Below are 27,953 nucleotides of genomic sequence, written 5' to 3'. Positions count from 1 at the left end.
ACTCCAGAGCCTGCTCTTGAAATGAAGAAGATTCCCACAAGTTTAGAAAGTGCTTTGGGACAAGCCGGCCTGAGAGCATATCTCCTCTCCTGCATCTGTTTAACTGCAGCAGCACCCTAGGCAAGTGTCATCACCTGTGGAAGTCCCCGTCCCTTCCTCTGTACATTGGACATGTACAGCTCTGCAGAGGATGCCCTGGGGATGGAGTGGGTTGCTACATGGGTGGGGGGCCGGGGGGTGCCCGCCTCACATCTGCCTGTAAGAAGAGCATGAGAGGAATCCACGCCTTCTCTCTGCTTCTGGATTATTTTGCCCCCACCTGCAGGACTCTGGTTAGGGCTTTCTAGCCAGGCTTCCTGCGTAGCACTTGGAAGTCTGAGCCCCATGGGAATGTCTCAGGGCTGCCTGAAGCCCTGCATCAGCTGGCCTCTTTCTGCCTTGTGTCAGACTTGTCTCTTTCAAGGACATCAGGCTGAGGGGATGAAATAGCAAATCAGTGGAATTTTTTCCCCATAACAAAATCAGAAAGGATTAAGTGGATGGACAGCCCGGGAACAGAGGCTGTTCTGCTCTCTTTTGCACCACGATGGCCTGTCAGTCACAGTGGAAAAGAGGAAATAGCTTTCAGGAGGCTGTGTGGGAGAGGATTGGGTCTTTCTCCTTAAGTGAAAAACCAGGTCTCTTGGAAGACAAATCCAAAGATACTCCTTGGGGCTCTGAGGGACATTTCTTGATGTCTGCTATATGCCTGTCCATGTGAGGGTTACTTGAAAACTTGGGTCTGTCCTTAGATGAAATGTCTTTCCCTCCCTTTGTCTGTAGGCCTGTGTCTGCCTGAAAACACATGTGGATTTTTGCTCATGAGTGTGGCTGTAGGTATCTGTGTGTAAAAAAACATCAGTGTGTGTGCCTGTGAATTTGAACACACAGGCTGGATTATGCTGGGCGGTTTGCAAGGGAGGTGAGCCAGGCCAGCATGCTGTGAGCATGTACAGGGAAGTACTTACAGACAGGCATGCTCATGAATGCCAGTGTGAGCAATGGAGACGATTGGTGGGAGGTCCATATGTATCCGTGTGCATCACGTATGCTGCAGTGTTGATATTTCTGTTCACACACACATTGATCTATGCACTCATGCATGGCATGAGAAAACAGCCCCATGGGAACACACATGCTTGTGTGTGCAAGAGGATGTGAGTGCTTCCTGGTGGCACAGTTGCCCAGATTCCTGAGGAGGTGCATGTGTTGGTGAGCACACTTTTGCTTTGAAAGCACACACCTAGAAATTAGCCTGTTCACCTGGCCAGGCATGTCTGCAGGAATTTTTAGGTTGTGCAAAATTAACTTCCCTTGTATCTGTGATCCCCTCATCTGTTTACTAGAGGTGGTGAATTTGTGCCTGTGACAAGCCTGCCTGCCCCTCACAGGGACATTCTGGACACATGGTTCCTTCTAGTGTATTCCACTTCATACTGCACAGGGACCTGGGTGGTGGAGAAGCAGGGAGCCTGGGAGGGAGGTCCATGGGATGTGTGCGTGGTGCATAGCATGGGGAAGAGGTGCATCATCTTCCTCCAGGTCCCATTCATTGCTCATTACCATCTGCTAGACAGGTCCACGTGGATGAGCTTCCCCATGTAACTGTGGAATGAAAGACACTGCTTTCTGTGTGCTGCAAACTTTTATATTGTATGTTACATGCTGTATAACTGTGTAGCACAGAGGAGGGGCAATAAGAGCAGTGTGCACCGTTACACATCTTATTGAGCAAATATTGGTGCTCAGGCTTGTGCTGATGCATTATGTCAATTTATGGATTTGTTATCACCCATAATCCCTGGGGACATCCAGAGGACGAAACGTTGGGAATATGCAAATAGCTGGGAACAGACTTGCACACACTAAGTGCTAAGTTAGTGTCAGCCATTCTGTGATTTTAACTTAAGTGACTACTTTATACCAATGATCTAGACAGGGATGAATAAGGCAGCCCAGCACCTTGCCTTCCTGGTACTTAACTCTCCCCTATTATGACATCATTCACTGGCTTTATACAAGGAAAGTAAGACCTTGAGAAGTTAGGTGACTTCTGCAAGTGTTGCTCAACTAATAGAGTGACAGAGGGTTCCCAGGGCCTCTAGTTTCAGAGCCCTGAGCCTGAGCTGTCTCAGGGATCTGGGGGAGGAAGAAAAAGGAGAGGATGTTAGCTTTTCCCATTGCACCATGGGGTTCAGTGAGCCTGGCATCCCCAATCCAGTTGGTTAATATTAGTCATAACCATGCGCTTGGCCCAGAGGATTTTTTATTCAAACTGCCTTCTCATGAATTTCTGCCTTTACTTCTTCGTATGATCTTGCAAAGGAGTCAGAGAGGGAATAGTGTTCACCTTTAACAGGTGGGAAGACAGAGGTCCAGAGGGCAGCACCTTGCCTGGGGTCAGAGCCAAGACCAGAGTGGAATTCAGCTGTCCTGGCAATGTGGTAGCAGGATCTGTCATCTTACTGGAGAAAGGAGTCTGGCATTACATTCGAATTACCATGGCCATCCGTGTGGCCGCCCCTATAGGAGTCAGTCATCTTGCTGAGACTCACTGCCTCATCTCAATGGGACCTTGGACAACCAAGCCTTTTGCTCATCTTCTCTGACACAGTCAGAAACTCAGGGGATCCTTCCCTCCCCCAACCCCAGCCTGCACACCTCTAATCGTCCCTTCCCTGCCACAGGGCACCATCTGTGGCTGGTCTAAATTGGACTGAATGGTGTGGAATTACGAGTCAAAAGGGTCTTGTAATCACTCCACGATGGCCCCAGGCTCTGTGCTCCAGTGCCGTGTTATAAATAAGGGTAATGGCGACGGAGCTGAATTCCAATCAGAGCTGCTCTGAACACACCAAACAGGCACAGAGCTTATTTAAGGAATAGAGAGGCAGATTATGCCCCCCAAACTGTGTTTGTAGCAATCAATCCCCTCCCTCCCTCCAATCAGGGCCGTGGAGACTTTGATTAGGAGGAGGAGGGGTGAGGGGAATAGGTAGGATCCAGCCTGGAGAACTTGTCAGCTCCACTGGCTCTGTTTTCCATGTGCCCGCTGTGTACCTTCTCTGAGCCAGGTGTTGGGGAGGAAGGAAGTAGTGGCTGGCAAGGGAGATGAGGCTTTCAGTTTTTGTTTTTTTTTAAGATTTATTTATTTATGCATACAAGAGCTGGGGTACAGGCCAGAGGTGTGGGGGCTGAGAGGATTCACCAGAGATAAGAGTGGGGAACAAAACAGGTGGACTGACTGAAATACACTGCTGAGGGGAGCACCAGGTGAGTCAGGAGAGGTCTGCTGTGCCATGTGGGTAGCTCCCCGGCAGGCTGGGGATCAAACTCGGGCTGTAGTGGCTGCGGATTGCTTCATAGGTTGTGTCTTAACCCCTTGTGCCACCAGGGAGGCCCAAGACTTTTAGTTTAAGATGCCCTGGGACTTGGGGTGCAGAGGTTGGGTGAGAACTGAAATAACCTAGGCAGTGGTTCTGATGCCTTCAATAAGCACAGCAGTGGAAGAGCCCCCAGCAGGGAGCAAGGCACTGCCCCAGCCAGGCTTCCTGAAGGAGGAGACATCTGAATTTTCTTCCACTTTGCTATTGCTGCTCTACAAAATGAGATTCTTATACCTGTATGTAAGGGGCAGGAGGACATGGAGCAGGATCTCTATGACCTGAGCAGACTGAGGTAAAAGAGGAGAGAGTCCTGGAGGCCTCAGTGGCTTTTGCAGGCTTTTATTGGGATTTACCAGGTACACTTCAGGTAGAGGTGTTCGGGGGCCGGGAGGCTGGCAGGCCTCCCAGCCCCTAGCAAGTCTTTATTCTTTCTGGGCTCTCTGGCCTTCTCTCGGGTTCTCTCTGCTCTTCCGTGGTTCTTGTTCGTTCTTCTTCTCTCGGCTTCTTCTATGTTTCTTCTACTGGTGTCCCTGTGACACCACCCTTATAAACCCAGTCTTAGCCCAGGTGAATCCCATCTACCTATGCCCACATCCTACTCCAGGTGCCCACCATCAGGCATGCATTCAGGACCGCAGGGTTCCGTCATCTATCCTAATGGCGGGAGGGCAGAAAAGCCTGATACTTTTTACCTTACCCTACACCGTACTACTGTGGGCTTCTAGTGTGGATTGGACTTGGTTGGGCTGTTCTGCTGGGGGTGACTGACCCCTGCCGGGCTTTCTCCTGTGTCTTTTGTCACTGGTCACAGTTCTGCTGTGAGCTGGTCCAGGCTGACACTGTTGTATCAGGGTTCTTAGCGAAGGGCTCTGTCTGGGGTCTCCGGTTTCTCTCATCAACCAGTGTGCTAACCTGGCTTCTTCATGTGCTCGCCAAGGGTTCACAAGAGCAGCAAGAGAGTTAAGCACAGGGACACAAATGCTTTTCAAGTCACTGCTTGTGTCATTGTGGGCGTCGTCCCATCAGCCAGAGAGTCACATGGTCAATTCTGATTCAAGAGGAGGAGACATAGACTCATCCTTGGGTGGGGGATGTGCTCTGTTCCCTTATGATGGTGTCAAGGTAAGGAGGAGATCTGTTGATCGTGGAGTCAGGACACAGCTGGTTGTGAAGATTGAGAGGTAGGCAGGCATGGAAGAGTGAGAACAACCAGGGAGACAGAGCAGTCTTGAGCAAGAGCTGGGAGACATGCGGTTAAAGGCCGGTGTAGGGTAAGGTAAAAGTATCAGGCTTTACTGCCCTCCCGCCATTAGGATGGATGACGGAACCCTGTGGTCCCGAATGCATGCCTGATGGCGGGCACCTGGAGTAGGGTGTGGGCATAGGTAGATGGGATTCACCTGGGCTAAGACTGGGCTTTTAAGGGCAGCGTCACGGGGATGCCAGTAGAAGCAGAGACACAGAGAAGAGAAGCAGTAGAAGCCGAGAGAGAAGCAGAAGCATAAAGAACCACGAGAGAAGCAAGGCTGGAGAGCCCAGATAGAGTGAAGACTTGCTGGGGGCTGGGAGGCTGGGAGGCCTGCCAGCCTCCCAGCCCCCCAATACCCCTGCCTGCTGTGTACCTGGTAAATCCCAATAAAGCCTGCAAAAGCCACTGAGGCCTCCAGGACTCTCTTCTCCTTTACCCAGTCTGCTGGATCATAAAACCTGCACTGTGCTCCTTCCTGCCCCTACAGCAGGGAAAAGGGAGGGAATGACAAAACTGGCACAGGGCACTCGCTGCTTTGATCTGGGTCTGGCTGTATTGATAGAAGCTGCAGTGGTCAGGGGCACCAGGCGGACCCATATATTCTTAGGCTGAGAGCCTCTCACCTGGTTCCTCCCACTTCTGAATCTCTGCCTCTCTAAGGACCATTTCCACATATTGTACGTCAATTTTCCCACCTGCAAAATTGGGATATCAGCTTCTCTTAATTGTGTATCAACCCATATTTATCAAGCATCTACTAGTGCAAAGAAACAGCTGAGCTTCCAGTTGGGAGACAGAAGATAACAGTGATTCGGCCCAAAAGAACCTCTTGACCGAGCAAAGAAAATGAGAATCTTGGGTAGGTGTGGGTAGTGAACCAGGGAAGGGGAGGGAATCTCCCAGAGGAGTGTAGTGCTCAGGGGAAGGAGAGGATATTGGCCAGGGCCCTTCAGAGGTCCTGTCAGCTGGATTGGAAGGACACAATGTCTGTGGTTGCAGGAGAGGTTCCGGTGTTCCAGGTTGGAGGCTTAGCGTGAACACAGATTGGGAGGCGGGGTGCTGCTTGGGGCAGGTGGGCTGTGACTTGGAGTGCAGAGGTCAAAGGTTGGGTGCTGTGTCTGGCACCAAGGTGCTCTCATCAGGTGCAGGTATTCCTCTAAGGCCAGCCTGCCCCACCTTGCAGCAAAGAGCTGTTGAGACGGTGGTAGGTGTTTACTCTTCCTCAGTCTCTCTTCGGTTGCTGGTTCTTACGGTGTTCCTTTGCCCCCTCTCCCTGACACTGCATGGCAACTCACTGAGTCTCTTGACTCCTCACATTTCACTACCTGCCAGTCTGAATCCAAGCAGGTGCCACTCAGATCCAGAACCCTTTGGGTTGTGGTGAGGGGTTGGAGGCTAAAAAGTGAACTCAGCAATAGAAACATATGAAACGATCCTGGTAGCATCTTCAGGAATGGCTGGAGGAGTGATGCAAAGTTACACCGCACCCCTCAGCCTGCTAAATCATTTTTAGGAGTCAGGGACATTCTGCCTCTCACCTCTGTAAATCTTTGTGTCTGGGCCCCTTCTCATTCTTGAGGAGCACTAGATTGCCAGCCTGTGTGACTTAGGGCAAGTGACTACCCCTCTCTGCTCTTCATTTTCCTGATCAGTAGGGTGAAGGATTAGATCACTGATCTCCATCCCTTGTACTCCTTTGCTCTTATGATTGTCCCTGATCCCAGGTCATAGTCAAAAGAGATCATTTTAAAACACTGCGGTACAGGAGGGATCAGACAGAGGGGCTGGGAAACTGTTTCCAAGTCAAGTAATATGTTTTAACTCTGTCACCTCTGCCTCCTTTTTCTCTATATTTGATCCTGCGTCTTTCCCGTTTGCTCTCAAAACAGTCTGATTCTTCTTGTCTTGACAGTGTTGAGGTAGAAGAGTGAAAAGAAGACAGGCAGCCTCCAGGGAGTATCACACACTAGTGCTGGGAGGCTCCTTCTCATGCTCTGCCCCAGCCCTTGCCCCCATTCTCACTGTTCAGGGGTGATTGCTCTTGAATCCCATTCCCTTACGAAGCAAATGTGGCTTCGAGTGGTGAGTTTAATGTGTTCAAGGTCACCTCGGGAAACATAGGAAGGAGCAGAGTGGTTTTAAACCTCATTCATCCTAACATAGACTGTTTGGTCTTCCCTTCTCTCAGAAGAGATCTGCATCTTTAAAACAGAGGGAGCACTGCTCCACCCTAGCAAACCCACATGGTGGGATGCACGGACAGAGTGTTAGTACCCAGAGGATGCCTGCTCTGTTCCCTGGGTCACAACCCCTGGTGTGCTTGATCTCTCAATTTCTTTTACTCATGTGTATAATCAAAGAAAGACCAAGTGAAACCCCTTTTCTCTGTTCAGTTAGGACAGTGGGGAGAACAGAATGTGGATTTGGAGTCAGGAAACCAGAACTGGAATTCTGTGATCTGCCACCTAGTACCTGGAAGATCTGGGAAACTCTAGTCATAGTTGAGGGGCTCAGCAAACTCGACTGAAGAAAATGGATTTTCTGTACCTACTGCCTCTGGGCAGGTTTCCCACAAGGCTTCACTGAGACAGTGAGTGAAAGCTCCTGGCCTAGGGCCCTGTCCCTATGTGGGTGCTGGTGCAAGTCAGTCCCTGGCCACATTCTCTGGATGCTATCTGCATCCCCATGGTAAGATCGGGAGGAGAAGGCATTGAGATGTATTTTTGGAAAAAGGGAAAGAAAAGAAACAGCAAGCAGACAGAGCAACTGAGGGGTGCAGCGAAGATAAATGGCAGAGAAAGACCAAGTGAAACAAGGCAGCGGGGAGGGAGGGAAATGGTTCAGGAGAGAATACCTAGGAGTAATGAGAATCAATTCCATCAACCCTCCATCTATTTTCAAATCTAATATGAAACTATATTCTTTCCTCCCTTGCCAATATCTCTTAATTCTTCTCTTTCCCTCCCTTATTTAACCGGGTATAACTGTATTATTTATCTCCCCTGAGTGCCTTGGGAAAAGTTTTGTGTAAAAGACGCAGTTCCCCAAGGAGGTGGAAATGGGCAGATTGGAGGTAAAGGCAGAGATGAGCACTGACAGAGGAGGGCGGGCAGGGGGGTTCTGAGGCACCCCGGGACTTTCTTCTTGAACCCCTGCTGCAGGGCCTAGCTGTGTCACTGCCCTGCCGTCTCGCCTTGCTCCTTCTCCCCCCTGGGCAACCTCCCAAGCCCTGTGCCACACTGATGCTGTCCTGCGGGCATTTAACATGGGCTGACATCAGAATCTCTTAGTTATGGAATGTCCAGGTTATAGACTCTGGCTGCTTGCTTGGTCCCAGTTGCTGATAAATGAGGAACATTAACTCCCCTATCACTCTGTCCATAACACTCTGGGCATGCTCCTTGGTGACCAGCACCGGATGAGTGTCACCTCTAATTTCCCTTTTTCTGCTCTCCTAGATTGTGATTTTTCTGAGGGCAGGAATTTTTACAATGCGCATTGTGGTATGCATTTAATCAACAACTATATTGAGCACCTACTGCATGGTAAGCATTAAAGATAGCAGTTGGGCCTCCCCGGTGGTGCAGCTGTTGAGCACTGGGTTGTGAAGCTGCCCTCAGCCTCTGCGGCACCGGTTTGATCCCCAGCTGGTCCCCGGCCACCGGAGGAGGGTCCCACATGGCGCGCAGACCTCTCCTGCCGCCAGCTGCTCCCCTCAGCAGTGTACTTCGGTCCTTCTGCCTGCTCTGCTCCGGGCTCTGGCTCTGGTGAATTCTCTCACCCTCCTGCACTTCTAACTGTACCCAGTGCTTGTATAAATAAACAAACAAACAAATAAATAAATAAATAAATAAATAAATCTTTAAAAAATAATAAAAAAAATAAAGATAGCAGTTACCTAGAAAGATTTAATCTTACGCTCTGAATAGGTGAATGATAAATGAATGAATGAATGATTGAATGAAGACTTGGAAGCAAGGAGAAGAGCTGCTTCTTCTAAGTGGCAACTGAAGGACATCCGCTCTAGAATGGAAAGCTTGTGAGGGCAGCAGTCAAGTTTACTGTTGCACTCCAATCTATTGACAGGGCCTAGCTCTGTGCCTGGCAGTACATCTGTTTAGAGAAGGTATGTTATAGAATGATGAGGCTATTGTCTGCATTTGCTTTCAGGACTTTGCAGATTTCCAAGCACATGCTAGGTAGGACCTTATTTTCTCCCAATTCTATGGTACATGCGACTACCTCACACGCCACATACTTCAACAATAAAGAAAATCAGAGACTTTGTGATTTGTCCTTAAAGAAAACAGGCTAGTTAGTGCAAAGGAATTATGCAAACCTATCCCCCCAAATCCAAATTCTATGTTCTTTTCATTAGCCCAAATTGTGTGTTATTAAGTCAGGAAAACTGGTATATAGCCAGCCATCCATCCGTCCATCCATCTATCCATCCATCCATCCATCCAATAACTTTTTTTTTTTAAGGATTCATTTTTTATACAAGCACTGGGGTACAGGCCAGAGGTGCGGGAAGGTGAGAGAATTCACCAGAAGACAGAGTGGGGAGCAGAACAGGCAGAAGGACTGAAATACACTGTTGAGGGGAGCAGTGGGCAAGACAGGAGAGGTCCGCCGCGCCATGTGGGAATCTCCCTAGCTAGCTGGGAATTGAACCGGCGCTGCAGAGGCTGTGGACAGCTTCACAGCACTGAGCTCAACCCGCTGCACCACCGGGAAGGCCCATCATCCAATCACTTTAACTTACGGCATGTGAAGAGATTTTTTAACTTCTGAACTAGGGCTTGGTCTGATTGTATGAAGGAGCCCCAACTTATTTTTGTATCTGGAACTTATTTTTCTGTTAGGAGGGAGTCTCTAGGTAAGAAGTGATAGCCCCCTTTTCACTTTCCTCTGCACAGACTTGATGTACAGCTCTCCCATTTCCTTGGCAGTGATGAGCCTCTGACTTTACTGGTGGCATCCTTTCACTGTACATTTGCCACCTTCTTGCCTTAGTGCCTCTCGTCTATCTGAAACGTCTCCTGCTTCCTGGCCAGTTTTCAAAAACTTGCACATCCTTAAGACTCTTCCAGGGAGACTTTCTAGATCCAGCCAAAAGTGATCTCCACTCCTATAAGCTTTCTACTTTGATTTATATCTATTTATAGCATGTTTCCTCTATATGTTGGACTGAACTCTAAGGATAAAATCTCTCAATGCCAGATTTCAGAAAAGGTTGGTTAACTAAATGAATCTTTAAAACATGTATTTGCATCTGTTACAGAGGTAATAGATACTCAATGTAGAAAATGTAGAAGAAAATGTATCAGAACATGATTGAAATCACCTTTGATCCCACCACTTAAAGAGTACGTACACTTACTTCTCCATGTTTTTTTTTTCAGCTATATCTGTACTTCCTTATGTCTAAACAGAATCATAAAGTTGTTTATTTTCTATATAAATTTCATGAGAATGCAAGCTCCTTAAAAGTTTCAGTTCTTACTCTTCATTTGCATTCTTCAGGGTATCTAAACTTGAGCCAGATGTTAAATAATTTTCTGTAGAGTTAGTGCATGGGAATCAAGCTATTGTCAGCATCCTGAGTTGCCATCTCTTCTTTTTGTCTCCTGGAGATGCCTGTCTGAATTCAGATGTGGGAGAAGCTAAGTTCAACTTACCCATGTTTCTGGGACCCTCTGCTCTGTGTCTGTCCAATGTGTCAGGCACTAGAGCACACAAGTGACTCTGATGTGTCCCTGACCTCAAGTCTACCAATGAGAGAGGTCACTGTATAATAGATCATTTTCACATGGATAAATACTAAAGACCAAGACAGTGGTATATGTAGCACATATCGCTGCAATGCTCGCTGCAGAGCAAGATAGATGCTGAGACCTAATTTGTTTACATTATCTCAATTAATTCTCACAACAATTCCATGAGGAAGGTGCTATCATTGTGGATCAGATGGGGAAATTGAGGCACAAGGAAGCTTAAGAGCTTGTTTTGGACACACAGACTCAATACAGGGGTGTTGAGATGCAAATCCAAGCAGTTGGTCTCCAGAGTCCGTGAGCTCATGCACAAGTACTCTTTTCCTCTGTGGAAGCATAAAGGAATTACTAATTTGTATGGGAATCCTGGAATTCTTCCAGCATCTGGACTAGGGGTGAGTAGGGTAGGCTATTCTAGCTCTAAAAGACCTTGAATCAGGAAACAGCACATGTGTGAGATTACATAAATATTTGATCAGATTTAACATGTGAGTGAATGAAAGAGATGAGAGAGAAATACAGATGTCAGGCTGATGGGAGTAGGTTTTATTCTGAAGGGGAATCAAGTACCATGGAAAGGTTTTGAACAAAGGACTGACCTGGCCAGATTTGCAAGTTAGAAATTTAATCCTGGTAGTCATTTGAAGGATGGCTGGAGGGAAGGTGGGATCAGGATACCAGTTGGGATCTACTGAATAGTCTCTATTTATTTCTTGAGATCCACTCTCTACCCTGCTATGTGCTTTGGAGGGCTGACTTGTATGTTGCTTAACTTGAGCATCCTTGGGTGTTTGGTCAGGGTTGGCCCCTATAAAAATACCTATGAGAGATTACCACACAGGAGAGAAAGGTTGAAACATTTGTTACCTCACCATCTCCAGGGCAGCTTTGTTTGTGAGTAGTTGGGTTATTCTGCTGAAGGTCATGACTACTGGCTGGCTGCCCTTTCCTGCAGCTGTGATTCAGGGTTTTCAAGTGCGCTCTTCCTTGGCCCCTTACTCTTGCCAATCATGATGTCCTTGATCATTGGCTTGCCTTAATCCTGCCTGCGAGGATTAATTTTACATGTTAACTAGAGTAAGAGATTTCCAGGGAGCTGGTAAACTTTATTTTGTATAGGTCTGTGGAATATTTCTGGAGTGATTTGCATTGGAGAATGTTCTTCACTGATGTCAATGGGTGCCACCCAAACTTTCAAGGGCCAGAATAGAGTCAGAAGGTGGAGGGATGGCAAATTTGTTCTCTCTTTGAGCCGGACATCCATCTTTTCCTGCCCTTGGATATCAGCCCTCCTTGGTACTCTGGTCTTCAACTTTAAACTGGAGATGATTCCATTGGCTTCTCTGGGTATAGACGAGAACTACACCACTGGTGCCTTCTCACCTCCATATGAACTGTATGAACTGGTCCCTTAAACTAAATCTGTTTCTATGTATCTGTCTATGACCTGTTGGTTCTATTCTCTGGAGAGCCCTAACTAACACACTTTGAAAACCTTTGTAAATAGACCTGTCATTAAACAGGACTGTGACCTTGTCGAACATGCCTTTTCTTTTCTGATGAGACCCTGACCGACAGAGCCACTTGCAGTGGTCCACCGACAGATAATAAAGGTCTGCATTAAGGCACCCATTGAAGAGATGATATTGAGGGCATGAATTTGAGCGCTGTTTCTGAAGCCCACTCAGCACTACTTCAACACCCATGAACAAGGGTGGTTGAGGTCAATGTCACTACCTTTCCCCAGTCTTTCTGCTTAGGTAGTGACTTCATCTCACATAGCATCTACTCTCCCCACAGCGAGGCGAAGACCATTTGCAGTCTCATTGGAAGGGCTCTTTGGCCTTCTGCAAATTTTCTACTGGAGGGTCAGCTGATGCTGTGGAATCAGAAGGCCAGTTAGTTAGTCACTTGGGAGATGTTACCAAGATGGTTGGTAATCAGAGGAGCTGCTTATTTTCATAATGACCTTCAGGAATTAAATAAAAATACAATGAGTGCCATAGATTAGGAAGAACAAGCCAATTAAAAGCGCAATGTGCCTTTGGGATTTTTCATTTCTTTTCCGGGAGGCTGAAAGGCATCTGTGGCTGCTGAGGCAGGATGGTGGTCTACCCAGAATCACTGATGAAGGCTGATCCTCTCCTTGGCTTAGGCGGTGGTTGAGGGGATTTGAGCCTATTGAATATTTCACGAGTTTCAGCCCATGCAGAGAGAACAGTGAAAGGTGAAAAGGCAATCCCTGTGTTTCTTTATGATTCCAATATAAAACCGAGATACTCGGGGTGGGAGGGAGGCAGGCAGGCACTGGAGTCAGCCTACTGCCGGAAGGCATGGTGCACCAATTCTCCCACTTTAATATTTGCTGTTTCATTTTATATTCATCATGTCAGCATAATCTGCCTTTATGGGAATCATCTTGGTTTCCGACCAAATGTGTTTAGTCCCCCTCTTGCTTTAAGTTTGATTGTAATATGACTTGAAGACTTCAATGAAATGTTTATATGGAAGGACTAGGGGAAGAGGAAAGGGAAAATGCAATTGGAAAATCAATCAGCGGGGAATTTCAAGAGCTGGCCTTGGTTATACTACTATTTTTTTGACCTGTTTTTAATGGACACAGGACCTGCTCTCTGATCAAGTGTACTCCACTGATTCCTTACTGCATGCCGGATAAAATCAACCCTATCACCAAGCATTCAAGGCCCTCGACTCTGTGCCTAAACTTCAGTTCCAACCCAATGTTCTCCTGCGCTCCTTCTTACATGCAGCTCTGTCCCCTGATGTACCCAGCCCAGTCCATCTCTGTGTCTCCTTCTCTCCTCTCGGGGGACAGAATGTCCATCCTTTGTGATGCTCACATCACCACATTTTGGGAATAATTTTTGGCCTCTAAGTTAGGAGAGTCCCACTCCACCTTTACCTTTCCAGTGGAACTTTACTTACTCTTTAATTCTCTTATGAGACTTAACAGTACCTCCATCTTCTTGCCATAAGTGCAAACGTGTGTGTAGGTGTGTCTATGATCATGTATGTGTGTCATCTGCAGCATTTCAGTAATGATTTGTTGAGCATTTATTATGCACCAAACCCATTCAAAGTGCTTGAGATATGGCAGGAAATAGGCAAGGTCCCTGCTTGGCCAGAGACAGACATGAAACGCACATTCAAGGAAAAACTCCCTTAGTGAAAAATACTCTAGAAAGCTCTTGTAAAGGAGATCTAGTGTGGAGTGGAAGTCCGCGGAGAGTAGCACTTCCGCTAAGGCTGGTACGGCCTTTCTCCGTGCCAGTCCTTTGGATTGCGACAAATGCTGAGAAGAAGCCACCCGTCAAAGTTCTGGGTGGAAAGTTCCAGAGCAGACAGAAAGTATATATGCCCTGAGGCAAGGGGACATCTGGCCTGCTTGAGGACCTTGTAAGTCTTGCAGGAGTTGGAGTACCCGAGGAAGGCACAGAATAGGATAAAGCACAGAGAGTGGCCTGGGTCATAGTAGATGCAGAATGTGCCCTGGGTGGCAGTGCCAGTCCTGCTGTTGAATGGCTAGGTGGCTCCGGAAGGCAAAGCCTGTGTCTCATTTCCCTCCATATTCTGAGCTGCTTGACTGCCTACTACAAAGCCCTCAACCCAGTGTGCTGAAGGCCGAGAGCCTGCAAACGTGTGGGGAGTGAGTGAATGAGTGAAGGAAGGACCAGGCCCCCTGCTTCTGCTAAGGCAATTTCCTTTTTTGAGGTCTCAGCCCCTCCTCTCCTCCCCAACAGCAGTTTCTTTTCTATGTAATAGAGTAAGTCCGGAGCTGTTCTCTGTGATTCAATATTTACTGTGTTTCACACACTGTTATTATCACTTAACGTTTACTGTCTGCTGACGGTGCATTCATCGCCATAGCAAACAAAGAGCTCAATCTAGTTTGGGTTCTGGGGCTAATTTAGTCAAGGAAAAGGCGACGTAAAAGCGACTGACATATTAGAAATTGCATGGGCTGGAAATCCGCTGGGTCCAGCTGAGTACAATTCCGCCAGTGACCTTAAGCAGGTGAGTAATCCTCGGAGACCTAGTTTTCTAATCTCAGCACAAGGAAGGCAAGCCTCTAACGGTGGGATGCAACCTGGAGAGAGCTTCAGGCATGAGAGCCTCTGTCTACACTAGGCTGTGTCACCCAGACGTGGCCAGCCCTGGGGCTTTCTGCTGGCCATTCCTGAGACCTCCCACACCATCCGTGTCCAGCCAGCCATTACCACACAGACTTTCCTTCTTAAGATGCTGAATGAGAGACAACACTTTCCTGAGGCAGCTATCAGCCCTGGCTACCCTGGGTCTCTGGTTCCGGGCTTTGCTGCACTGTGAGGAAAATGAGAGAGGGCTGAGCAAGGCCGTTTACCCTAACAGCTTCACCTTGGCTTGGCCCAGTTGGCCAGCTGCCAGAACAGCTGCTGCCTGGGCCTCAGGTGCTGAGGCAGGGAGGTGTGGGGTGCTGAGGCAGGAGAGGATGGGGAGAGACCTGCTGCACAGACTGGGCACATAGCCAGTCTGCTTCCCTTGGAACCCCATTACGAGCTCTGGGTACTCTTCAGGGCCCACGTTGGAAGGTCTGATGAACTCATGTGGTAATCTGTGCAGCTAGGGAAGCCCAAGGAGGCTTTCACTTGGAAGAATAACTTACTGTGTTCTGGCCACTTTGTCTTATATTGGGGGAGTAGTTGAGGGGAGACAAAGCTGACATATGCTGTGGTGGGATTGCTCTGGCTTCTGTTGAGAATAGACAGAAGAGGCCAGGGTGGAAGAAGAGAACCGAGTTTGGAAAGCCTTGCAGTAAGACAAGCAAGAGAGAATGGTGTGTTGGTCCAGGCGGTTGTGGTAGAGCTGAGAGGGATTGAATTTTGGGTGGCTTTCAAAGGATTTCCTGATGACCTGGATGAGGAGTAGGAGAGAGGAGGATGAATTAGATCATGTCCCTATTAACAATAAAACTAATAATAAATACTGATAGATATTTTGTAGTACTTACTGAGTGCCAGATGCTCTTCCCCTGAAGACTTTTTGATTATAAACTTCAAAGAGCTAGTCTATTGGGAATGAATGGCACAAGAATAATTCAGTAGGATATGGTGAACAAATTCCATGTTCTTATTCTTCAAGATGACCCCTTTTCATTCATTCACCAAATGAGGGCGCTGCCATGGGGCAGGGAGAGAGAGATAATGAGGCCAGGAGAAGTTCTAACTCAGCTTCCACGTTGATCTTCAAGCATGTGTGTACGTTGTGTGTAGGGGGCCATTCCCCACCCCCCAGCACATACAACAGTCTCTGGAGCCTGTAAGAATGCACTCCCTAGGCTAACTGCCTGTCTTAGGAAGAGGGTACCAAGTTACAAGTCTCAGGCCTATGAAGGTGGCTTATCTATAGGCAGATAATCTTTGTCTCCTGCAATAACACTCATGCTATTGAAGACCTGACTATTCTCCTCACCACCCTTCTTTTTTATTCACAAGTCATGTTGATAGGCTTTGTCTTTCTAGAACATTTCAGGGACACATCCCTTCTACTGACAGTGCCATGAAAAGATTGTATGATCCCAGGGCAAAGGCAATTTTGGTATCTATGCTATGGCCCTTCCTAGTTAATAGGAGGCTATGTTAGAATGATAAGATTGAACAGCACTGCTAGTAAAATGGTGGTTATTACTCTAAGGGTATCTATGGAGAGAAAATCAGGGTAGAGGCAAAGTTAGGGCCTTCAAATCAGGAGACTTGACTTTACAATTTACTAGAAAGTCTTAACTTTCCATTGATTGAATACGAACTCTGGGTTGGGACAGTGGCTTCAAGTATCATTAAGCTATGGAACCTTCCATGCCAACACCCTCTTGCTCAGGAGTGTGTGTAAACCTTGCAAGGAAAGGGAGCTGCTCTGAGGAAGGCAGAGACAGCCAGCCCAGAACAACCCACTAACCCAGCTCCTTTACCACCAAAGACAGCCCGGCTCGGAGGTATCTCTCTTGGGCTGCATGTTCTCTTGGCCCTCTCCAGCCCTGAGACTCTGCGCTTCTGCCGTGACCACATGCAGCCTCTAAAGTCCACACTGAGTTCACTATCATGGATGCCCTCCCTGCATCTTCCTCCAGCTCCATGACCCTGAAGGAAGTATGTAAGCATGTTCTCCCTCCTGCTTAGCTTGACCCCACTCTGGGAACCTACATGACCTTAGCAGGCATGGTGCTGCACCCTGGAGCACCAGACAGACCTAGGTTCAAGTCCTGCCTCTCTGTTGGAACAGATCTTGGCCACAGTTGACCTGTCTATAAATTGACCTGTTTTTCTGGCTTGCAGATTTGATGTGGGGAAAATCATGTGGTACAAAGTTGGTGCCTGTGGAGCTCCTGAATGTGTGTGCCTCCACTCCTAGGAGCAGTGGGCCAGGCAGGGCACTCACTGGTGCCTTGGGTCTTGTCTTGCAGAGATGTCTGGGACGGCGGCAGACATCTCGCTGGTGCACTGGCGGCAGCAGTGGCTGGAAAACGGCACCTTGTACTTCCACGTCTCCATGAGCAGCTCGGGGCAGCTGGCCCGGGCCACAGCACCCACACTCCAGGAGCCCTCGGAGATTGTCGAGGAGCAGATGCACATTCTCCACGTTTCTGTGATGGTGAGTGAGGGGGAAATGGGTGGGGCAGAGGGGGTATTAGGGAGGATTGGCGGAAGGTGGGGTGAGGTGGAGAACTCATGGAGGGAGGGAAGGGATGGTCAGCTGGTGGAGGGAAGGGACTGGTCATGTGTGAGAGGTTAGAATGACAAAGAGAAGGTCAGGTGGATTCGTGGTGACACTTGGACAGATGCGCACTCATCCATCACCTGTCAGCTGTGACAAACTAATTGTGCTTCAGAGAAGAAAATAAAGGGGCCCCAACTCCTTGGCCTTTCGGCTGACATCTCTGGGAATAGCTGTTTAACATCTGTCACGTGCTTGGCCTGCCTTGCTGAGGGCTGAGGTTCAGTGTTCCAAAATACAACTGGCCTTTTCCAGAATCTCTGAACAAACAAAATCAGGACACCATGGGAACTGCACTGCCCTTTCCCATGCACCCTTGATGCACCAGGTACTTCAATCCCTCACAGCAGACCCTGCAATGCGGACACACGTGGTGGGCCCTGGACCCCAGTGGCGTCATAATGGGGGAGGTCATACCCAGCAGCCCCTCCACAGCCTTCACTTTATGGTTGTGAAAAGTAAGTCAGAGGGATGAAAATATATAACACGGGGTGCTTAGCTGGTAAGAGGTGGTGCTGGGTGGTGGAGCTGGAGCGTGTGGCTGCCAAACCTGAGCTATGTCCTTGACACTGTGCTGCTCTCAGGGCAAGGATGTGAGCACCCATTCTGTGCAGTCCTGCAGGCATTGTCTCGTTGCCCTGTCCTGAGGGTTCTTCAGGTCAGGCTAGCCACCTCCTGAGGAGATACCAAGTTACTGGGTATGGAGGTGAAAAGGACTCCTGTCTCTGATGGCCCCAGGAGCTAGAAGCCTCTTAGCCTGCCTTCTCCACAGAGGAAGCCCCAAAGCCTGAACTCCTTTGGAATGTAGCCAATAGTGTATGTAGGCGCCTATTAATGGTTTCTTTTAAAAGACATAATTAAGGGTTTTGCATGGTAGAGAGTAAAAAGCAAATTCATTGTGCAGAAAGTACAGGTCCGATGGGCTCTCGAAGACACCAAATAGCTATACCTGACAGCCCCTTGTGCTTCTGCTCCTCACGCCACTCTTATATGATCTTCCCCTTTCCCTTCAGCACAGCTCGGCCAGAGGCATGGGGGTAGGAAATGCTCTTCTCAAGTATGTGAGGGGAGGGTTTTGCCCAGAGAGGTGATGTACTCGGCAGAAAGTCCCTTGCCAAGGCAGGCAACCACCGCCCCCCACCCCAATTTCTTCCTTCCCTTCAGCATCAACAGCAGTCAACAGTTAGCCTGCATGCGGACTTTGGGGTACAGTATTGTCTGTGATGGAGTAGCCCCTGGCCTTTGTCTCTGTTCTGCTGGTTCCTCTTCAACCAATACTGAGCATTAGCCATGCTGATGAGGCCTGAGTAAGAACTTGGGAGTTTTCTCTTTTTGGAAAAACGCACACACACCCCAGCCAGACAGCGACGTTAATTTTGGACCTAACGCATGCTCGTCACGTGGAAGAACAAATCAAGGCCTTTGTGTTATTCATGGAATGAGTGTGATAGACTTTTCCCATATGTATATTTAGCAAATGATGCAGCCACACGTCAAGCCCAGTGGGTGCCTGCATGCTAACTTTGGGGTGCAAGTCGTAGGCACCACCCTAGGACACCAGGTGAGCTCCTGTCCTCAGCTAGCAGGGGGTGAGGCATCATCTGAGATTTGGAAGGATTAAGGAGATGTGGCTGCTCTTTTTTTAATGTTTGAGGGTAAGACTTTGTTTTCACTAATCTCTGTGAAGTTTTTCTGGGTTTTAGTACCACATTTGCTTTCATACAGCCTTCCTGTCACCCTGTAGCCTCTGTGGTGTTATCTCAGTTAAAATGACCTGGAATAGGCTTTCTCTGCTGCCAGGCCCAGGGTTGGTTCCACTAAATCGGACTGTCTCCCCAAGGACTTGGAGATGTCCTTCACCTGTCCCTTCTGCTCAGTGAGTTCAGCTCACTGATGTGCTCTGCCATTCCCTGTGCTTCTGGACGAGGCTGTGAGAGAGGCTGAGGAGAGGCTGGCAGACATGGGCCCACCCTGCCCAGGTGCTAAAGTGACCCATGTAGACCACTTCATGGTCCCACCAGTTTCTTTCCACTTCAGAGCTCCAAAATCTGGATATTTCCTGTCTTCACCTCATCCTCAGGAGACAGAGTCCTGTCCAGGAAACATTGGCTTTGGCAGATGGTGGCTCAGCTGTTAGAGGTGGGACTCACCTCCTAGATTGCTGCCCTCTGTCTTGGGTGGAGTGGCATGGGGGCTATCAGCATGGATTCTGGAGCCCAGGAGCCTCATCTAAATAGCCATTTGGCCACTTTACCCTCACTCTGGAAGTCCTTAGGCAAAGTACTGAACTTCTCTGTGCTGTGTTTTTGTCATCTATGAAGTGAGGTCATGCTTAACACTTATTGTGTGGGTACACAAGCACCTGGACAAGAGGATGATCTGATTTATGACTCCCTTTCACTGCATAGATGGGAAAGCTGAGGTCTAAATGCAGGCTAATACTTGTCCAGGTTCCTCCAACCAGTTGTAGTTGGCCTGGAGGACAGGTCTCTCTGTGACTCACACTCTGTCTCTGCTGCTCTGGCCACAGGAGATTCAGCAAGAGCAAAAAGAGTGTTTCCTCCCCTCTCATCCCCAAGCAAGCTGGCTGAGCTCTGTCTCCCCATTTCACTGATGAAAAATCTGAGATGATGTGAGTTTTATTGATTTGCCTCAGGACACATGGCTGTCCCAGACAGTGGGACAGCTCTGGGACCAGGCTTCCCCCAAGATTCCAAACTGGCATCTCATGGTTCCTCAAGGTTCCCCCCATCACGTGGTTACTCTGGTTTCTTCCATCAAGTGACTACTCAAGATTATTCCCATCAGGTGGCTTCCACTCTGCCAAATTTCATATTGTTTTCATCTTTGGTGAAGATCCAGTTTGATTTGTGAGAAAACCCAAATCATCCCATCAAATCTCAAAAGGATCTGGAGGCAAGGTCAATGTCTTAGCTTTCTTTTCTTTTTCTTTTTTTTTTTTTTTAAGATTTATTTATTTATGCATACAATAACTGGGGTGTAGGTCAGAGATACGGGGGGTGAGAGGATTCACTAGAGACAGAGCGGGGAACAGAACAGGTGGACTCAGTGAAATACACTATTGAGGGGAGCACTAGGTGAGTAAGGAGAGGTCTGTTGCAACATGCGGGTTGCTCCCTGGCTAGCTGGGGATTGAACTTGTGTTGCAGAGGCCTCGGATTTCTTCATAACACAGTGCTTAACCCCTGAGGCCCCTCTTATTTTTTCTTCAATTGCATTGCTTTACAGCATTGGATGTGTTCTGGAGGTATAAGCTCTCCCCCTCCAGGTGTTACTGCATCACACCCGCTACCAAAGCACCCACCACCATAGCCCAGCTCAGTCTTGGGCAACTGACTACTGGAGTGGAGCCCGCACAAACTTCAGCGCACATCAAGTCTTTTTTGAGCATCTGCTTCATCCCAGAAGGCTTCATCATATGACTGGTAGTGTCCCCAGCGTCATGGACAAGGAGGGACTCATTACTCCTGCGCCAGAAACAGAGGGAGGTGCATGTCTTCCCATCCACTGTCACAGCTCTCGCTGCTCCAAGCAGTTTCCCCTTACCTCCCAAATCCTCAGTTTCTTTATCTGTGAAACAAAACTGTTCATGCCAGCCTCACTAATTTATTGAGGAAGGGAGGGAGTATACAGATAGTACTGATTACCTAGCGTGGCATGTGCTGGGCACACAGTGGCAGTGGGTAAATTCCTATTATCACTGCAGCAATGTTTAAAAGCCTCTGATCTACGAGTCGGAAGACATTGGGTTTACTGTTATTATTGCTGCTGTTTTTCTATCTGATCTAGAAAGGTCAATGTCTTAATAACTGACTTTGAGGATTTGCTCTATGCCAGATAGTGTTGCTAATTTTGATGTCCATGTATTATCACACTTAATTCTCACAACAAATCTTAAGGTGGATACTATTAGTATGTTTACTTCATAGCTAGAGGACCTGAGATGTGAAAATCAATAGCTATTGCTGTGACTAAAACACAATGTTTTAAATGATAAAAATGCTCTTTTACTCTATGCAGGCTGATGCCAGAGCCTGTGCCCTTAATCTGTATGGTAGACCACCAGTTTCTATTCTCTCTCTGTGCATGAGTTGTTGGATTAAATGAGAAAATATTATGTGTAAGTTTTTCCAAAGAAGCTCTCCTTAAAAGGAATCCTTGGGCATCTTAAGGAGGCTTGTGACTTGGCAGTCAGCTCCAAGGCTGAACAGTGTCATTCTCATGAGCTTCATGAACTTGACCTAATCAACCCCATCATCTATAAAACTGGGATAATATTCCTCAATTTTTAAAGTTGCCTTATGTACTGAGATCACACATTCACGTGTCCTACACAGTGGTTTCCACCACGGAGGAACTTTTGTCTGCCTGGCACAGTAAGTGTGGCACATACTTTATTTTATTTAATTGTTCTAATATTATTATAAAATAGGGATTGTGATGACCCCCCATTTACAGATGAGGAACCTGGGAGTTTGTGAGGTTTTATAATTCCTTAAGTCCGCACCACCAATGAGTGCTGAAACTGGGATTCCACTTGTGTTTGTCTAAATGTCTTCTGTTTCAGCCGTAATTTTGCATGGTGCAGTGCCAGGCACTCATGAAGTGCTGAAAGAGAGGGAGCATATGAGAGGGAGCATCATATGCTACTTTTAATGCTGCAGATTTATAATGGTGGGCCAGAATGAGGTGGGGGTAACAAGGGCCCCCACATTCCTATCTACGGTGGGACAAACCTTTCAGAGTGTTTGAGCTGTCCAGCCATGGAATGGACTGAGTTGGGGCAGTGTGTGCCTTCCCTGGAGGTATGCAAGCAAAGATTAGAAACCCTGTTCATCGGGGTTTTGAGAGAAATAATAGCTAAATTAGATGGCCCTATTGTAGTTCTTCAAACTTAGAAAATCTATGAGTCTATGGCATAATAATATATAGGGAAATACATTGAGGATTATAAAATGCCACATAAATCTAAGAAATTATTATTACCTTCTTGATCAGTAGCTTTGTTGAAAGGATCTGTGTGATAGGGGGATAATACTTTTTAAAATCTTCTGTGAAAATGGCTTTAGATCATTCCCCCAATCATTGCATTTATTCATTTACAGCATACCATGCAGTCCTTAGTTCATCAGTTTAATCACTCAGTCTCACAATGGTTTATTTGTTTATGACGAGTAACAATGAAAATCCCATCAGCAAGAAAAAAAATATTAAAATCTCTTAAAAAAAAAATCACCCACAAGCTCGGAATGAGCCAAATGTCTAGGATCTGACTGTTAAGTATGAGCCTGCATTTTAAGCTGTATTAGTGAAAGACTCGTTTCCTGAACAACCCATTTTAAAGGTTCTAGATGAGATCTGGAATATTGTGTTTACTTTTGGGGATATTAACAGAAATAACAACTAGCTAGAAAGGTTTATGAGAAAATAATCAAGACATTAAAGAATCTCAAGATAATAACTTAGTGTTATAATAATTCACATATATTTAAATCATTTCAATCTCATCTTCAACTGATAGCATTATCACTCCTGTTCTACATTTTCAAGGAAATGCAGGCACAGGGAAAATTGTGAACACAGAACCATGGGCATGGCGAGCCAGGGTTCATCGCCAGCTCCATAGCCGACTTACAGTTGGGCAGCTTCCCACTGTCACTGCTGGCTCCACATCTGTGTGGGGTGAGGATGGAAGTTCCTGCCCTGGGGTCTGTTGTGAGGATTGCAAGACACTCAGAAAGGCACATGTGCTGGGGTCTTCGGTAGCATAGATGCTGCTATTTCTAAGCAGATTGCTTTCTCAGGGTGGCCCCAAGAAGGCACCACAAAAGGAGCAACCTAAACAACAAAAATTTATTATTTCCCATTTCAGGAGCTGGAAGTCAGATCAAGATGGATGTTGGTAGGGCCAGCCTCCTTCTGAAGGCATCAGGGAGGGTTCTGCCCCAGGTCTCCCCTGAGCTTCAGGAAATTTGTAGTAGTGCAGCTCCAGTTTCTGTGTGTGTGTGTGTGTGTGTGTGTGTGTGTGTGTGTGTGTGGCTGCCTGCCTGCCTGCCTGCCTGCCTGCCTGTCGCTGGGTCCAAAAGTTCCCTTTTTTATAAGGACACCATTTATATTGGATTGGGATCCCCCTACTGACCTCATTATAACTTGATTGCCTCTGTAAAGACTCAGTGTCTATTCAAGGTACGTTCTGAGTTAATACTGGGGGTTAGGAGTCCAGTATGTGTTTTATTGATGATAACAGTATGTGCCGTCATTGATATCTATAAGTGATATTACTAAAGTATGTCCAGGACATATCTTACCAGGGTAGGAGAAGCCAGCTCCTTATAGATTATTGGCCCCAAAAGCCTTGCAGGGAGAAGACAGAGTAAAGGGGGAAACACTCCAAGGGGAATTAGTTTAAAAGGGAAATCAGCAAAAATTGAGTGTTGGAAGAAACATGTGATAAACCAGACAGCACAAAAAGCTGGAGGGACCTAGGTTCCTCAGCCCTGCCCCTCGTGTGCTCCATGACCTCATGCAGGTCACAATCCCTTCTCAGTCTTAGCACCCCATCTGTAAATTGCAATCACCAAATTATATTAGTTGCTAAAACATAGTGAAGTTTTTGCAATGCAAATATCCCAAATATATTTTAATGTAAGTGGGCCATATCTCATATATCCCACTCCCATCTCAAAAAAAGTGGAATATTTAAGATCACAAAGACTTTCTTAATTAAAAAGAATTTAAATTACATGAAACTTGTAGTTTAGCCTTGATTGCCTCCTTAACAAATGTTCAATAAAGCCTGTAGGGTCTCTAGCTAGACTCACAGGGAAGTTATGAGAATAATCCATGACTTCTGTCCAGAGGAAACATGGCTTCTCTGATCTTCCACAGCATTTAGAAACACAGTGTAGGGCAAGTGGAAGGAGCAGGGACTTCGTGTCGGGAGGCTGAGTTACAAGCTTAGACTACCTCCTACCAGCTGTCACGATTAGGACAAGTCTTTAGCTCGCTGAGCTTCTTGTTTGGTCATTTACAAAATGGAAATAAAATTAAAATTATAACATTGGGCTCAGATAATGCACAGGAAAGCATTTGGCTTAGTTTTCCCAAAACCAATAGAATGATAAAATATGGTTGGAATGTTGGAGCAGGATCACCTTAGACCTTACAGAATCAAACTCTTTTAGATGAGTCAGGGTTTGCTTGTTTATTCTGCAAACCAACCTGAACCTCAGTGATTGACCAGACAATACTTTATTCCTCACACATGTCCCATGGTGACAGCACTTCACTGAGGATCTGTATCCCTTCTCATTCTGTACCTCTGCTGAGGGGGAGCCCTAGTCTGAGACATTTGGTTTTCATGGCAGAGAAAATGAGCCAAAGAGCTGGAAGAAATCTGGGGTGTCTTTTAAAGTAAACGCCCAAAAGTGAGTTCCTTAAAATTCTATGATCCAAAGCACACATATGACCAAGTCCAAAATCACAGGCAGGGGTCAGCAATCCTTCACAGAGATGGTGTGTGAATAGTTGCAAACAGCAGCAGATTATATCCCACCTCTCAGAAATAACAACAGGAAATGGATGTTCATTCCTGCCCATTTGTCTGAGCCAAAAATCAAGCCTGGATGGAAAAGGTTGACAAAAGCAGCCTGCAGATGGCAAGAGAAAACACAGGAAGGGACTTGGAGGCAGTTATTTTGCACCTCTGGACAAAACATAATGTAGAATGGAATGTGTATAAAGAAAAATCCTTGCAACCTGAGACAGAGAGGCAGCACTGTATTCTCTGACAGAGTTGGAGACCCCAAATTCAAAATCCACGTTAACAGCAGGGCCACCTGCCCCCCAGAGACTCAGCAAATCCCTTCCTTGATTCTTTTGATTTCTGCCTTCCTCTTCAAGTCACCACCTCTTCCATGTCTTCAGCATGTCTCTCCTAAGGACATGGGGTGAGGATCACTGGATTTACAACCCACCTGGGTGATTTAGGATGATCTCTTCCTTGCAAGCTCCTTAACTTAATTATATCTCAAAGAGCCTTTTTATCCAAATAAGGCCACATGCACAGGTTCCCAGAATGAGGTTGTAGCCATTTTTTTTTTTGGTGGGGGGGTTCAACCATGACATCACTTTATCCAAGTGACTCAAGTTCACACCACCTGGATTAAGACATTTGACCTCAGGAATCCCCTAAGAGGAAAGCTCTTTTAAAACACTCTTAGTCTAAACCTTATTTTTTCAGAGTGTAAAGGAGGATACCGATGAAGCCTGTTGGTTTCAAAGAGTGACTCAGGGTCATGGGTCAGCCAGCTTAGGTCTGGGGCTCAGGGTGGGGTGTGCATGTTAGGAGGTAGGGGATCCCCCTGCACCACACTGCCTGAACTTTCCCCAGCTGTGATCCGCCCTCAGCACCAGGCCTCTGCTCCTCCTCAGTGAGCATAATAATCAGACAGGTTCAGTGTGACGATATTTCACTCCTCGTGGTAATCAGCCTGTCTGCAAATCCACCAGTACAGTCAAACAATTACCCAATACAAACTTCTGCTGCTAATGTTCCCCAGCTCAAGGGCGTCTTTAATAGCAAAATAATACTTGTTTTTTCTTCCTTCCCTCTCTGTTTTTTCTTAATCTCTCCCCGATGAGACATAACATTAATTACAGCAGTTAACGGAAATTCTGTCTCCATTACCGCCTGCCACCTTCTCCATCTTGGCTTCCGCCTCCAAAATTTCTCTCCTGAATGAAGGGGGGAGGTTTATGGGTTTATGCAGATGTGTGGCTGTACTTTATTTACCTTTTCTCTGCCTACCTCCTTTGTGCTGAATTCTAAGTCAAGTAGAATCAATATTGTCACGGGGGTGTGCGTGAGTGTGAATGTGTGTGTGCGGTCTGTATGAGCCTGCTTCGTAATCTAGCTGTCATTTTGCGCTAATTGTGTTGTTTCCTCTTGTGTGGAAGGAAATCTTATCTGTTTTGGATTAAAATTCAATGAAGGTCATAGCGGCTGGAAAACTTACCAGACTGCTGCAATTAATGTTCATTTGGCTTTGATAAATTGGAACGTTCCCCTCAATAGGACTGGAGTGGATTTCTGAAGCAATAATTCTTCCATTAACTCAATGATTCTGCCCGTGATGGAGGACCTTGTCCTGCTTTTGTTTGTCATCTGTCACTTGGAGGAGCTGGGGATATGTAGGAGGTGACTGATTACTATCATAGCGCCTGCTTGTATCAAAGCTTTTCAAGCCACTAATTATTTTTGCCCCCTGTAAATTGCTTGATTCAGCAAAATATGTGCTGTTGGAAATAAGGTAGAAAGATTTTTGTGTGTGTGCCCCTATTTCTCCCCTGGAGTTTCCATAGTTGTGGGGGTTTACAAGTTCTTTTCAAGGACTAGGTGAAAATGAATCTGTCAGCGAACACATGCTCTATGCCAGGAAATAGGCTGAGGGCCTTATGTGCATTATTTGACTAAATTCTTAAAATTATTCTTGAGGGCATTTTGTCCACAGCACCTGGGAGGCTGCAGTCCATAAATGATTAGCATTTCATTCCACATAGGTCGAAAATCAAGTGTCCTGATTCTGAATCTCTTGCATTACTGCTCTGCTTTAGGTATTTTTCTAAGTGCCTAATCTTATTAAGTTCTACTGTTTGCTGTTTATTTTTCAGTAGATGTGGAGCAAGATCTCCATCCTATGTAAGAACGACCTCAGGTGTGTGTCTGAAAGGTGATTTCCTGGGCCCTGCCCCAGGCCTACTGGATCTGATCATCTGGCATGGAGGTTTGGGGGAACCTGCATTTGGGGTGAGCTTTGCCACTCCTGTTTGTAGATTGCAAAGGGGGGAAATCACTCACTTGCATCTTTCTGAGACCACCCGTGGGAGAATCACAGCCTCTTATGAAGTCTTTGCCAGGATCGGAATATCCATGTTAAGTGCAAGCTTGATGTCTGATACATGGAAATGTCTCAGTCGGTTGAGGCTATTCTTCAAGTGCAAACATGGTTGACCCATTAACGTTAATAGAACATATTCCCATTTAACATCTCATTAGAACCTCCCGACAATATGTTAAACGGATATTCTTCCTAATGTCCTTTGACAGCAGTTGAGGCTGAATCTCAGAGAAGGGGCTTGCTTAGGGTCCTCCAGTAGCTCAATGCCCAACCAAGAAGTTCCTGAATCCTCACCAGAACTGGTGGGATTATTGATGGACATTTGCCTGAAGACTTTCCTATAGACAGTCATGCAAGGTCCATGGTGAAATTGGGGCTGCTCAAGGCAGCCCTTTGTTTTGAGATTCGGAGTGGCAAATTTCATATGCCAGATTTCATATGCGGAAGTGCTAACCTCTATGTGACTAAATTTGGGAATAGGGTCTTTAAGAAGGTATTTAGTTAAGGTTAAATGAAGTCATAAGAGTGAGACCCTAATCTAGTGGGGGTGGCATCCTTATAAGGAAAAGCCACCAGGGATGTGTGTACATCAGACAGAATGGAAAGGGTGCAGAGGACACAGTGGTAACCAACTAGGGCACCGTTCCCAGGTATCACCCCATCGGCACCTTGATCTTTCCTTATAGCCTTCAGGACTCTGAGGGAGTGAATTTCTGTTGTTTTAGATCCCTGGAGTGTGGAATTCTGTGATGAGACCTCAGCAAAGACAGCAGAGAGATGTGGTTGGTGCCTTCCCAGCCATCGGTGACTGATG

General features: G+C 46.8%; 1 protein-coding gene across 4 annotated transcripts in view; it reads left to right on the top strand.

The window, feature by feature from the left end:
* ASTN2 (astrotactin 2) overlaps window positions 1-27,953 on the top strand; it is a gene marked incomplete at both ends in the record, with an annotated part of 818,546 nt that overhangs the window by 102,325 nt on the left and 688,268 nt on the right. For all 4 annotated transcript variants that reach the window (XM_084237291.1, XM_084237290.1, XM_084237288.1 and 1 more), the window contains one exon: window positions 16,909-17,096. In XM_084237291.1, the coding sequence (XP_084093417.1) occupies window positions 16,909-17,096 (188 nt within the window). The remainder of the gene's footprint in view (window positions 1-16,908; window positions 17,097-27,953) is intronic.

Source organism: Talpa europaea (assembly GCF_964194135.1).
Source record: "Talpa europaea genome assembly, chromosome: 7".
Lineage (NCBI taxonomy): Eukaryota > Metazoa > Chordata > Mammalia > Eulipotyphla > Talpidae > Talpa > Talpa europaea.
The sequence above is the reverse complement of the archived record's forward strand: the minus strand, read 5'-3'. Positions and strand labels throughout refer to the sequence as shown.